This window comes from Epinephelus lanceolatus, chromosome 18 (genome assembly GCF_041903045.1).
Source record: "Epinephelus lanceolatus isolate andai-2023 chromosome 18, ASM4190304v1, whole genome shotgun sequence".
In the NCBI taxonomy this organism is placed as follows: Eukaryota; Metazoa; Chordata; class Actinopteri; order Perciformes; family Serranidae; genus Epinephelus; species Epinephelus lanceolatus.
Genome location: NC_135751.1, coordinates 2266985 through 2280371, shown reverse-complemented (window position 1 = coordinate 2280371; position 13387 = coordinate 2266985). Strand labels below are relative to the sequence as shown.

Here is a 13387-nt window from a genome sequence, read left to right as displayed (position 1 = left end):
CCTCTTATTGTTCAGATGTCGAGTCCTGTCAATCATTGCAGCGACGCATGGGCGGTCAGGTCTCTTCTCTCCTTCCTCGAGCTGATTCTACGCGCGCCTCACGGTAGCGCATGTGCGCATCCATTGCGCATATGTGCAAATGCGTCCCCTCGCGCAAAATGTGGCCCCCCATGGAAGATGAGGCCCTACGCACAGCGCGTGTTCTGCGTTTAGGGAGGGGCGGCCCTGCTGATGAAGGTATCTTAATTGAGTACCAATATTAATATAGAAATGAATCATTTGTTTGAGCGATAAGCAGGAAAGATTAGAGTAATAGGGAGGTAATAGACTGTATCATTAAACACTGTGTAATATTACGTTCGCATACGTTACATGTGCTGACGTTAGCAAGCTAGCAGCGTGACATTTAATCATTATGGACAGGCTACGTGACCATATATTGATCGCCTTCAATATGATGCCTTCAGTATGATGTTGAAGGTGATCAATATTGATCGCCTTCAATATGATGTGATGGTCGTCTAAAAGGCGGTGTAAAATTTGCCCGACCCATCTGGAGCTCAGGTAGTTTTGTCCCTCAATCAGAGACCTGTAATTGCCATTTTTCTGGTCATCGGAGGCCAGGCGATCAATAAAATATTCTTGAATACCTAAAACAAAATACAAACACGTATTGTGCCTGTCCATAATGATTAAATGTCACGCTGCTAGCTTGCTAACGTCAGCACACGTAACATATGCTAACATTATATTACACAGTGTTTAATGATACAGTCTATTATCTCCCTGTTACTCTAATCTTCCCTGCTTATCACTCAAACAAATGATTAATTTCTATATTAATGTCGGTGCTCATTTAAGATACCTTCATCAGTTACCGGAGGCCACTGTCTAACATCATCAATCCAGCTATTCATGATGTTGTCATTGTAGAGAGTCAGTTCACAATGACAGCATAATGAATTGATGACTGACTTATGTCACCGCAGCAATGGCGCCGCCGCAAGATGGCGGCATACACAAATAGCTCGCCGAATTCGTCTATAGATTGATGCAAGTTTGAACAATATTCTTCCTTTATTTCTTTCCTGCGCTTGCACTTTTATGACTGTGTTGTGATTGTATTGAAATATTATGTAAAGCACATTGTGTTGCCTTGTGTATGAAATGTGCTATATAAATAGGCTAAAGATTGACTTGACTTGACTAAGTTAGGCAATGGGCCAACTATAGTCTACATTACAAAAATAATAGCATTGTCTGTAATTTAAATAATTTTAATGTGTATGTGTATGTATATATATATATATATATATATATATATATATATATATATATAATTTAAATATTATAATATTATAATTGATTTTGCATGCACCATGATATTTGTGCACTTGGTTATTGTAGCCTTAAGTTTGTGTGCTCTTATCTGAGAGGGTGTAACTTCCATGAAACTAATATTGTATATCTTTAACTTTCCCCCTAGACGAGCTGACAGGAAGCCCAGTGCCCACTCCCGCATCTGTGGCTGTCATTTTCCTTCCAGGGACCAAAAAGTCCCTGTTTTGTTTGTAAACACAACTGGGGTTCAAAATAGTGAAAGTAGTGATCATTCCTAATGCCTGAGGGAGGAAAACACTGAGAGGAATGAAACTGGTCCGGAAGCAATGGATGAGGAGGAGAAAGGAGGCAGACAGCTTATGACTGATGATGAGGAATATGGAGAGCCACAGTCTGAAAGGAGTAGAAGGATTCAGTTTGAGATCGAGCTAGAGCAGTCCAGAGCAGAGTTGAGGTCTCTCAAGGATAAACAGAGTTACTGCCGTGACAGGTATTCCCCCTCTCAGCTGAGTGAAAGTGTTATTCAGATGGAGATGGGATTGCCAGATAGAGATACTTTCAGTGCTGTTTGTGAATATGTTGGCCGTTTTGAGGATTCAATTACATACCAAGCTGGTTGGAACCCCAAAGAACTCACACTTGAAGACCAAATTTTTATGACCCTCATGAAACTCTGTCACGCTGGCTGCACTCTTCCACTGCAGTACAAGCACTGTCACCAATGTGACAATAATATTTATTGAGGTTCTTCACAAGCTCCTTTTTAAGGACATCATGAGCACGGTACCCAGTCGTGAAAAAAATAAAACCAGCTTACCTTATTCATTCATGCACTTCCCAAACTGCCGCATGATATTGGATTGTACCGATTTCAAAATTGCTATCCCCAAGCGATGGGACACCCAGAAAGAGACCTACTCGGCATACCGTGGCATGCATTCCTTTAAAGTGCTCCTAGGCGTGGCGTCGAATGCTGTTGTCACATACTGCAGCAAACTGTACCCAGGATCAGTGAGTGACAAAGAGATAGTGCTGGATTCTGGAATTCTTGACCATTTCAAGCCTGGAGACATGATTTTAGCAGACAAGGCTTTTTGATCCAGAATATTATGCCAGATGGAGTCACTGTAAACATTCCCCCATTCCTCAACCACGGCAAACTCACACACAGTGAAGCACAGGCCACAAAAATTGATTGCACAGAACAGGATTCATGTCGAGAGAGCAACTTCTCGTTTAAAGGAATTTAGAATCCTGAGATTCATTCCAGCCTGCCTGCGAAACTTTGCAGACAAAGTGGTTCAGCTATGTTGCGCTTTAGTGAACCTCCAAAATCCTCTAATAAAAGAAGTGGCAGCAGAATAGGCTCTCTCTATCCAGCCAACAACACCAGGCTCTCTCCCTCCATCCAGCAAACAACACCAGGCTCTCTCTCCATCTAGGCAACAACACCAGGCTCTCCCTCCATCCTGCCAAGAACACCAGGCTCTCTCCTACCATCAAGCCAACAACACCAGGCTCTCTCCCTCCATCCAGCAAACAACACCAGGCTCTCTCCCTCCATCCAGCCAACAACACCAGGCTCTCTCCCTCCATCCATCCATCCAGCCAACAACACCAGGCTCTCTTCTTCTCTTCTTGTTAGGTAATTTCATCATTGATTCCCTGCATTTGCAAATAGTTATTACTGTTTAGTCACTCAACCCATATTATCTGTCAATAACATTTGGGCCTAACCTATATAAAACATTTAATTGGTGCCCACAGGGGGAATTATAGTTGTTGTCAAATAAACATATTAATGTACATACTACATTATATTGTGTTATAAACCATTAGTAAATGCTACAACGTAATACTAAATAGGGAGATATAAAGTAAGGTGTTGATGTTTTTCTTCCCTCTTTCCTATTTCATGAATCATCTTATACGAGTGGGAACAAGTGCATTAATCCAAGTATTGCTAACTCTGCAGCACTGGTTTACCTCTTCATTATTTCTTCGTGCTGACAGTCCTGTGTTTATTCTGATTCATGTCTCTGATTCTGTTTAAAGTCTTTTGCTGTGACCACACCTATACCACAACCCACTCCTCGACAGCTGCCTCAGTCATCGGTGGTGTGGCCAACAAGCTGGGGTCATCGAAGGACCTGCTCTTGGTCAACCTCAGTTTGGCAGTAGGTGAGAATGGCGGCAGTTACATGTTAATCAAATGATTGGAAGCACCACACGGGACAGTCCGAGAAGGGTGTTATAATAATTAATTCATGGCTGATATCGTAGAGAATAAGTGGCTTTGAGTTTACTGACTATGAAATGCTGCTCTCTTGTCTGGAGTTTATTATTGTAGAGTTCAAGTATCCCTAATCAGAAACTTTATCTTTACAAGACAAAGTCAGGGCTGCATCTTGCATGTTTATAACTGAGCAGAAAATTACTCTTTTTGGACAGATAGTATGATATCATAGTGATACTGTATATGGTGTCACATACCACCATCATTTCTCAGATTGTCATTAGTATGCAAAGGTAAAACAAAGTAATCCGTTCTTAAGATGAGACAGATAAAGCGCTATATAAGTATAAGGGTTGGGTAAAAATATCAATTCATCAATGCATTGCAATATATTTTTTCCTAAGTCTGTGGCCGTCTTCATATGTAAGGTACTTATTTATAAAATATCAACAGGTACTCTAATGAATTATTTGTGTTTTTCTACTTATTACTGAATGGATATTTAAGCATTTAAATCAATATTGAATCGAATCGATATTGAATCGAATTGCGACCTAAAGAATCAAAATCCCATCGAATCATTCTCAACAATACCCAGCCGTAATAAATGCAGTCTGTTATTATTATTTATTAAGGACCATTGATATCAGACAAATTTCATCACAGTCCAAAAATGGATGAGACTTAAAACATAAATTTTCAACCATGTCTGTTGTTTGTAACTACGTGTTAATGAAAATGTAACTACTCGTAAAAACTACGTTGCAGACATTTTAACCACAAGTTAAGAACTCAGTTCAATGTAACACATTTGTACTGACTGTTGTCTAACCTTGTTTAATTCTCTGTCTCTGGCTGTTTTTATTTTGCAGCCAGCCAACTATAGGATCACAGTGCTTCTGGTCCAGGGTGAATCACAGTAGACAAAAAAAACATCAAACAAACAAAGGTGCCAGCTTCGGAAGCATGTGAGCCTTGAAGAAGTCCTCCAGATGCACCAGTTTTGGCTGCCAACTCTCATCTCGGGCTATGGGGATGATGGCAGTGTCTTTTGTTGTCCAGACCACAAAGTAACAAGTCTGCCTGCCAGTGAGGTGAAGCTGTCCCTGTACCTGGTGCCAGTAAGGATGGTCGTCACGCAGGTGGTAACTATCCCCTTCCTTACTGACACAGAAGCCCTTGATTGCCAGTGCTTCCGTGATGGTCATTTCCCTGGTGCTATAGGGACACTTTACTTCGAGCACCGCGGAAGACCCCACCAGATGCTCCCAATACCCCTGAAGGAGAAAGCCACAAGCCTGACTCCTCAACTGGCATCTGAGTGGCAGTGGTGAAGGCCTTGATGCCTTCTTTTTCATTCATAGTCCCCCACTGTATAGACAAAACACCGTCCAGTGCTTGCTGCTCTCCCATCACCCTGGCAAGAAGAGAAGCAGTCACACGTTTTGCCTTAAGGACTGCTCCAAAGTTGCTGGCAGTCAGCCTCCTCAGCCTCTGAGGAGATGCCACTTTGGATTGTTGCGCTGGCCAATTGTTTCCTCCTGAATGGCTCTCCGTTGGTCCCCTGATAAGGCCATGCTGGCCAGGATAGCCTCAGGTCTCTGACACCCCACAGACTCCACAATCCTGGAAACAGAGAGTGTGGCCAAGGTGTATGGTTCTTCCTCTGGCTCAGGTGACAGAAGCCAAGAGAATCCAGAGAACCTGCTGCTGAGTCTGTTCCTCAGCCAGGCACGATCCTCGGCAGTTGGCTCTCGTCAGCGGGTTGTAGGACTTACTCAGAGGTGGGAATAGCTCTTCCACAGGGTGTGTCCTTTTAGCTGCCTTTGGCTTTTTCCACTGACAAGCGGTGTCTGTGCAGCTGATATTATGCACAGCGAAGATGGCCATTGCAGCTGCATGGCTGCATTTGTAGTCTCCTTGCAGGCACTCGCACTGTGTGGAGATAATACCCTCTTCACCAGTAGACACCTGTGTTGTGGTGAGTTCTGTGTTAATAGTCGGCAGTTTATGTTTTATGTTGCAGTTTATTGTTATTAATTTTAATAAACTTGTTTTATGGATAGAGTGTGTGTGTCTCTGTGTGTTTTAGAATAAGAATTAAAAAAACTTTATTTATTTATTTATTTATTTATCCCAAAGCTACAGGAAGTTTTGGAGGTCCTGGACAAAGTTTTGGCGGTCCTGGATAAAGTTTTAGAGGTCCTGGAGAAGGTTTCAGAGGTAGTTTGTGTCCATGATTACTGTGAGACATCCTAATTAATTACATTGCAGACAACAACATTCCAAAAATGATTCTACTTAATTTCATGACTTTCGGGCCTTGAAAATTACTTTATAAAACAATATGACTTTTCCAGGTTTTCCATGACCTTGACCCTGTTGTGAATTGTTTGTCATTTTTAAAAAGTGGGTCCCCAGAAATGAAGTTTGGGAAACACTGGTTTAAGTGATTGGGTGAGTGGGTTTTCTACAGTGTTTGCTGTTGGGAGGAGGTTGTATTCTACTTCTCTCTGGGCAGCTCACAGTAATACGAAGCCTATTGGTGGTAAAGGTTACATTTGTAAAATCTACTTTTTGTAAATACCAACATGTCATTCACATTGGACAAACACTGCTGCTCTCTAAATTCATATAACAAAGCTGGAAAATGCAGTTAAATATATGAAAAATCTTAACTAATGTCAGTTGTTAAATAACATGAATTAATACGTTATAGTCTACACCTCCCTCCCTCTTGCTAGCATCACTGTCACTCACAGACACTCGGTATATCTTGTCCCTCATGCTAGCCCTGACAGCACCGGTAAGTGTCCGACAGTCGAGCCTGCACTCCTCTATGTGTCCTGATCTGTAGTGGTTCTCAACCCTATCTACACTTTTTTGGTCATTTTGATAAAATGCCATCAGACTTGCAATGGATACCGCCATGATCAATCTCAACTCAGGTCACGCTAAGAGAGGCGAGGTTGAAGAGGTAAGCCCGCGAAAATATATAAATAAATAAATATAAATATATCTATATTTAAATCAAGTAATACTTAATGTGAGAAAATAAACAGATAACGTTACAGATAATATATGCCGTCCACCGTCATTCGGGAAATGTGAACCAAACAGGTGTTATTTTGGTTTCATAAACTAAATCATATTCACTTTTATGTTTTGATGGTTTACCAATGTTTTCACAATGTCTCATTCAATCTCTTATTAAGATATTTAATATTACATAATCTTATGTATGTTATTTATGGGTCTTCTACAAGTAAAAACAGTCCGATTTCCCCATTATACAATGTTTTTAAAATAAAGCGGCCAAAATCAGTTGAAAGCTTAGTGGCGGTGACGTCAAGAGTCATGCGACCGTGGAGTAGTCATGTAGTCCATTAAAGCCTAACGTTAGCTTTTTACTTCTGGTGATCGCATTTAAGCTTCAAATGCGGTATGAAAGGTGTTCATCTGTGAAGATTATCTCGCTGAACAAAACCTGTAAGTATCATAAACTTGTGTTAGCCACAGAGCTTATTTTCTGACATAATCCAAAACGCAATGCAAAAATCACATTCACTTTCTCTTCCGGGAACCAGCGCGATGCTATACTTCCGGGTTTTGATGTCAACCCTGGCACACTCTATGAGTTGTCCTGAGGAAATTCACAGTTGGATCAGCCTGTGATCTGATTTTTCCAGTTTGATTTTGGGTATGATTCTGAATCCAGTCCTAAATGAGATAATGATTTTGGTTTCCATGGATTGTTCTTACATTATTTTGTTCTCAACGAATTACACTATGTAATCAATAAAGATATTCATCTGGAATATTTCATTCATCGAGATCTGGGATGTGTGATTTAAGTGTTCCCTTCATTGTTTTTTTGAGCAGTGTAAATATTGAACATCAAGGTGGCACCTTTTCAGTCCAGTGGAACTGCTTGCCTGGCACATATGCCAAAAAATGTTTCTAGCTTCTGAGTTTACTTCCACGGTATGCAGCCCACTAGTATAGTGTTTCTCGTCCGTGAGTTCCTGCTTGGCTCATAGACTTAACATTGTGATGATGTCACAGATTTTAAAATCACTTTTCTTAGCTTCACAGAAGTTTTACAAATTTAAGACCTCCATGGATCCAAAATTCATAATAGAAAGAGTCAAAACAGACCTTGTTTGTTTGTTTGTTTAATTTGTGCTGCAATAATGCAAGTGGCCACTAGGAAAAATTGGAAGCAAGACTGAGCAGCGTCCTGGGGGCCTGCCCTCAATGGCCAAATTTGCAGCACCTCGACATCCATATCTTTTTGTAACACATACATCTACGTGTGTGCCAGATGTGTTACTTGTGTCGCAAGATCCAGATTTGTTTTACTTAACTGCCCCACTAATATGATCAATGAATGATTCTCCCTAACACCCATCATGTGAGTGGTCACACTGATGGACCATAATTCCTTTAATATTGGAAACTAGATGTTATTATATATGAGTGAGCAGGATGGTGTTGCAGCTGCAGAATGTAGTTTGAAATTAAGTTTTAACTAGACTGCAGATAGTCTGAATGTGTGAACAGCATCTCACTGTTTTTGAATGTACAACATTTGTTTGAGTTGCTGAAATAAAGCCAATGCTGTTGAGCTAAGACTGATGTCTAAAATTTAAAATCTACTGTATTTTAACGCCGACGCCTTTTAATGTACAAATCACCAACCCATTAATACTGGATCAGATAATGAGCTTAAAATCATGTCACTATGGCTGTATTTCGAACAGCCTAATTACTAATGAATGCAGTATGTATTGTGGAATAGTCGACATATACATGCATTAGTATCTCTATGTCCACTTGATTCAAATGGAGGCTTTGCCTTTCATTGACCTGTTGCCATGGTGAATCATAGTATTTGAGTTCCATTGATGATGTTTTTTTTTTTCTTTCACCATTTACAAGCTGAGTTCGAAGTGAACATACTCAGAGTTGATTGAATTGACTCTGATCAGCTGTTCTGGAACTGAGAACTCAGAGATTTCCATCTCAGGGTTAGTCATAGGAGTGTAAATTACTGGTTACATCATGATACAATATCATATCGATTCTTTAGACAATGACCTGATATTTGCAGATATTACAAAGTCTGCGGCAATACGATTTCCATACGATGTGATTTAGGGGCCTGTGATGGATATGAGATGATATTATATGCCCATTTAACAATCTATTACAGAAGAAGCTGCCACCCCTTTCTTTTTTGCTTCTGGCCATAAAAGATAAAAATAACACAAATAATGTCGATAACTGTAACACGTAAGGGCAGTAAAATTTACTTTATATTGGATCCACTAACACATTACACTATGGCTGGGCGGTATGACAAAATTTTCATATCACGGTTTTAAGAAAAAATCATATCGGTTTCACGGTATTTCATGGTATTTTGCTCAGGTTCGGCCAACTTGACATGCTGCTGTGTTGTGCTATGGCCTATTCAAGTGCCGGAATTTGTTATTTACCTGACAACGCCTGAACACAACACACGCTCTGCTCCATTCATTTGGGCTCCACTGACTGCGTAAGGAAGCGACATGTAGAGAAGCCAGCAGGGTTGTTTACTGTTTGCCAAGCCGAGAGGCTGCATGTAGGCTGCATGAAATGTTAAAGCATTTTCCACCTAAGTTATTACATATATTTGAGTTATCTACAAGTTTACTGTACTGTTTGTCATCTACTCGCTTTCAAATGTCCGCCACAGACATTTACACAATGTCACGGATAAACATGGGTAAATCCATGAAAAAAAATCATCACATATCACCTCTGATAATGGTTTATTCATTTAAAAACACATTGTGCTCGTTTAGCACACTATTTCATGTAGTTTTTATCTGCTGGAGGGTCGCGTAGGGGAGCGTAGCGCGACAAAAATAGAAGAGCCACGTAAAATAGAGAGTTGTCGCGCGACAGACGGGGGTTGTCGCACCGCTCCCGTTGCCGGTGGAGCCACTGTAATTGATTAACAGGGGGGCGAGCTGCTACGGGAGTCGCGCTGCAGACGTGTCACGCCGCTGACATGCCCGGTGGAGCCCGGCCGTTACTGTCTCGGACTCGGGACGGGTCGTCTTCGGTCAGGAAAATGCAGGTGCTCACCTGTGTGTGTGTGTGTGCATAGGGGCGAAATTCCGCCGTGCGCGATACAGAGGGCAGAGGAGAATTGTAAACGGCGGTGCGTCGCTGCTAGTTGCATAAAGGGGAAACACTGCTCTTTTTGGTATGAGTTCTTCTGGGTCATCGTGTACAGTTGCTTCGCTTTTAGGACTCTCTCCGGCAGCCATTCTCGCCTCTAAACTTTTCTATGCTCTCACTCTCACGGTGAAATGGGTCCCCGCTGAAACACTTTCCCGCTGCGCAGGTTCCGGACCGTGTTTGGGCTATTCACCGGTATTGCGGTATATGAAAAATTCATATCATAACGAAAATAAATACCGGTTTTCGGTACAAACCGGTATACCGCCCAGCCCTACATTACACAGCACATGGAATAAGTTAGCCTTCAGGGCTTCCTGTCAGAAAGTTATTTGTGGAAGAAATCTTTTAATTTTAACCCAAACCATTATCTTTTTCATTAAACCTCAGGAGTAACTGGCTTAGAACCCTGATGGCAAACTTCTCCCAACAGCCATAAAACATGGATAAATAACAAGATCATTTAACAAAAGTATAAAATTCAGTTCATTAATAACTGTCAAGGTTCAGAGACATGTCAATTGTTTTTTGTTAGTCACCCATTATTAGCTCAAGCATATTTACATTACATGTTTACATGTTTGTATAAATTAGCCTAGCGGCTAGGGGACTTTCCTCCATTCATTACTTAACAAATTACATGTATTATTTTTAAACTTTTTCTCACTCACTGTAGATTAAAGTCAGTACATCCTTCGACAGAACAACATAGTTGAATTTCAGCCTGCATGCACGTTTCTTTCAGCCCAACATTGTTAAATCAGAGTTGCTAAAGTTGCTGTTGTGGCATGGTAGAAGACTGAGATGCTTCTCCAGACAGGTGTGTCTTGTTTTATCTCATAACGACATTGTTTATGTACGACATGTGATTTGTCTGTTGACCCGTTTTCTCCATAATTGAAAATATTTTCACACTACTGATTTATTTCTGTGTAAATAAGGTTGTCCTCATCGTCTTTCTCTAGGCTGCTTGCCATCTGCCTGCCACTATTTGACGTATCCTAAAGATGACGACATAGATCGATGTCTTCACTTTGCACTGATGACACTGGATCATTGATTTGATCATTGAATTGATACATCGATCCAGAACCATGGATCGTTACACCCCTAATTAGTCACCTCACAGTTAAGGGTCAGGTTCAGAGTTTGTCAAACCTGCTTTCTGATACAGGTTTTACAGAGAATGTTTAACTGCAACAGGACTCACTTTGCATCTGTTTTCATTAAGGCTTCATTGGTGACCAACAATGCTCTTGGACAGTTCCATAGTTAATCTCCAACATGTTGAATAATGTAGTTTTGCAGGAATTTCGCAAGTTTTTGGGAAACACTTAACTTACCAATGGTGTAACTTCATCACTTACACTGTCAGTAAGTCAGGGACAGACTGCTGTGTTCACAGGGCTGGCTCCACTTTGCTGCAGTCCAACCGCAAACTCACACTCACGACCTGAGATCAGTAACACAATTAAAGACCTTGAACTTAAACCTTAAACAAGAGTATGTGGGTATGTTGTATGTAAAAGAAATATAAAATATTATTTTGGATGGTTTCTGTCAGATAAAGATGAAACATATTTTCCAACGTCTTTGATAAAACAATATTCTATTTAAGTTTTTATTGACAGTATCAGATATACAATATTGTTATCGGTCCCACTAAGAACAGATTTGTAATATTATGTGATTACCATCTGCAGAGGTTCTACCATAAATTTATAGTGTTGGGACATGATTAATACTCATTCTAAATTTAACATATAATAAACTGACAACTTAACTTACTTACCAACCTTTAGGTGCATCACCAGTAACAGCTGCACTGGAGATACACTAACCTGTGAATATCGCTTTGAAGCAATATTAGGAAAAGTGTGCAGCACGTGTGGGTTGAGGGTACTGTGTTTTGGCATTTGTCTACAAGTATGGGCATTGGGATGGACCATCTCTCTTTGCCATTTTATTCATTGATAGATACAAGAAGCAGTGTAATGGTGAATGGACTTTCATTTGTATAACATCTTTTGAGTCGATTTTATGCTCCTTGCCATTTGTCACCCATTCATACACTGGTGCTGCCTGCTACTCAGTTTGACATTCTGCACTTATGCACAGGCAGATGTGCCCAGTTCCACAATGATTGAGTTTTATGAAATAGAACCATGTGTACATATACATATTTTGTCTTGTTGCATAAGAGTTTTGGAATCAACATGCATTCAGAACAAACTACAGTGATGTGTAGCTGTTTATGTTTTATGTAACTGTAACTGCTTTGCACAGTACATCACATGTATGCCTATGTAGTGATTTCATAACATCTGATTCTAAAGCAGGTTTTCCGTCCCTTTATAAATCCAACCGAAATTAATCTTTTGTCTGTTAACAGAGGCATTACCTTTTCAGGTTGTCCATCTGTCCGTCTGTCCATATTATTCTTGTGAACGCAATATCCCAGGAATGCCTTGAGGGAATTACTTAAGATTTGGTGCACATTTACTTGAACTCAAAAAGGAACTGATGAGGATTTTTAGATCAAAGGTCAAGGTCACTGTGACCTTGCATTCATCTCATTCTTGTGAACACATTATCTTAAAGCTACCTGTACGGAATTTCTTCAGACTTGGCACTGACGTCCACTTGGACTAATCAATGAACCAGTTAGAATTCTGGTAATTGAAGGTCAACGGTCATTGCGACTTTGTGTCTGTCTCATTCTTGTGAATGTGATAAGAAGGCTTTGAAGGAATTTCCATAAATTTGGCACGCATGTCTACTTGGATTCAAGAATGAACTAATTATAATTTTGTGGTCAAAGGTCAAGGTCTGTGTGACCTCACAAAACATGTATTTGTCCATAATTTAAAAATTCATACATTAATTATGACAACATTTCACAAAAATGGCTCATGATGAAGTGGTGGCATTTTATATCCAAAAGGTCAAAGGTCAACTTCACGGTGACATCATAATTTTCTGCAAAACCACTTTTCTGGCCATTACTCAATGCCATATCTCAGGAACAGAAAGGGAGACATGCTGAATTGGTTACACTAATCTTTGGTGTCCACCTTAAAACTGAGCTGATTGTATAGATCTTCTGTGCTACCGGGGGGAAGATGTGTGTGAAGCATCCATGTTTTCACAGACATGGATATAGATTGTAAGTGCAACTTGACTGGTTAGCGGAGGCATACAACCACAAGGCAGTAATTCTAGTTAGGGTTAAAACTTTGAATTACAAAACGTCGAGAAGTTCTAGTGTCAACTGTAAATACAAATATGAACCTGAAATAAGCAGAATTGGTTCTCTATAACAACCGCATTGACAGCCAGCTCCTCACTCCACCTTTGTAACAGCTATAAATATTTTGGCATTGTTAAGAAAACATGTATGAACTACTTATTGTAGAGTATGACCCAGCCCTAAGTCTCAACAACCAGGCAAGACAAACCTTCCCATCGTCACAGTACTTCACAGCTTGCATGATGAATGTAACAGACGTGAGGGTGCTTTGACAAACGATAAGTAAAATCCTATTCTTAAGTATAAATTCTTTTCTGTGGTAAGGACCA

General features: G+C 40.3%; 2 protein-coding genes across 2 annotated transcripts in view; both read left to right on the top strand.

Moving 5' to 3' along the window:
- The window catches only part of LOC144458615 (uncharacterized), a 106868-nt gene extending 101228 nt beyond the window's left edge, over positions 1–5640 (top strand). The window contains exons 2-4 of the mRNA XM_078161438.1: positions 2784–2986; positions 3397–3522; positions 4450–5640. Of these exons, the coding sequence (XP_078017564.1) occupies positions 2784–2986; positions 3397–3522; positions 4450–4463 (343 nt within the window). The 3' untranslated portion in view covers positions 4464–5640. The remainder of the gene's footprint in view (positions 1–2783; positions 2987–3396; positions 3523–4449) is intronic.
- The window catches only part of abat (4-aminobutyrate aminotransferase), a 163547-nt gene that overhangs the window by 82227 nt on the left and 67933 nt on the right, over positions 1–13387 (top strand). The gene's annotated exons all lie outside the window — the stretch shown is intronic.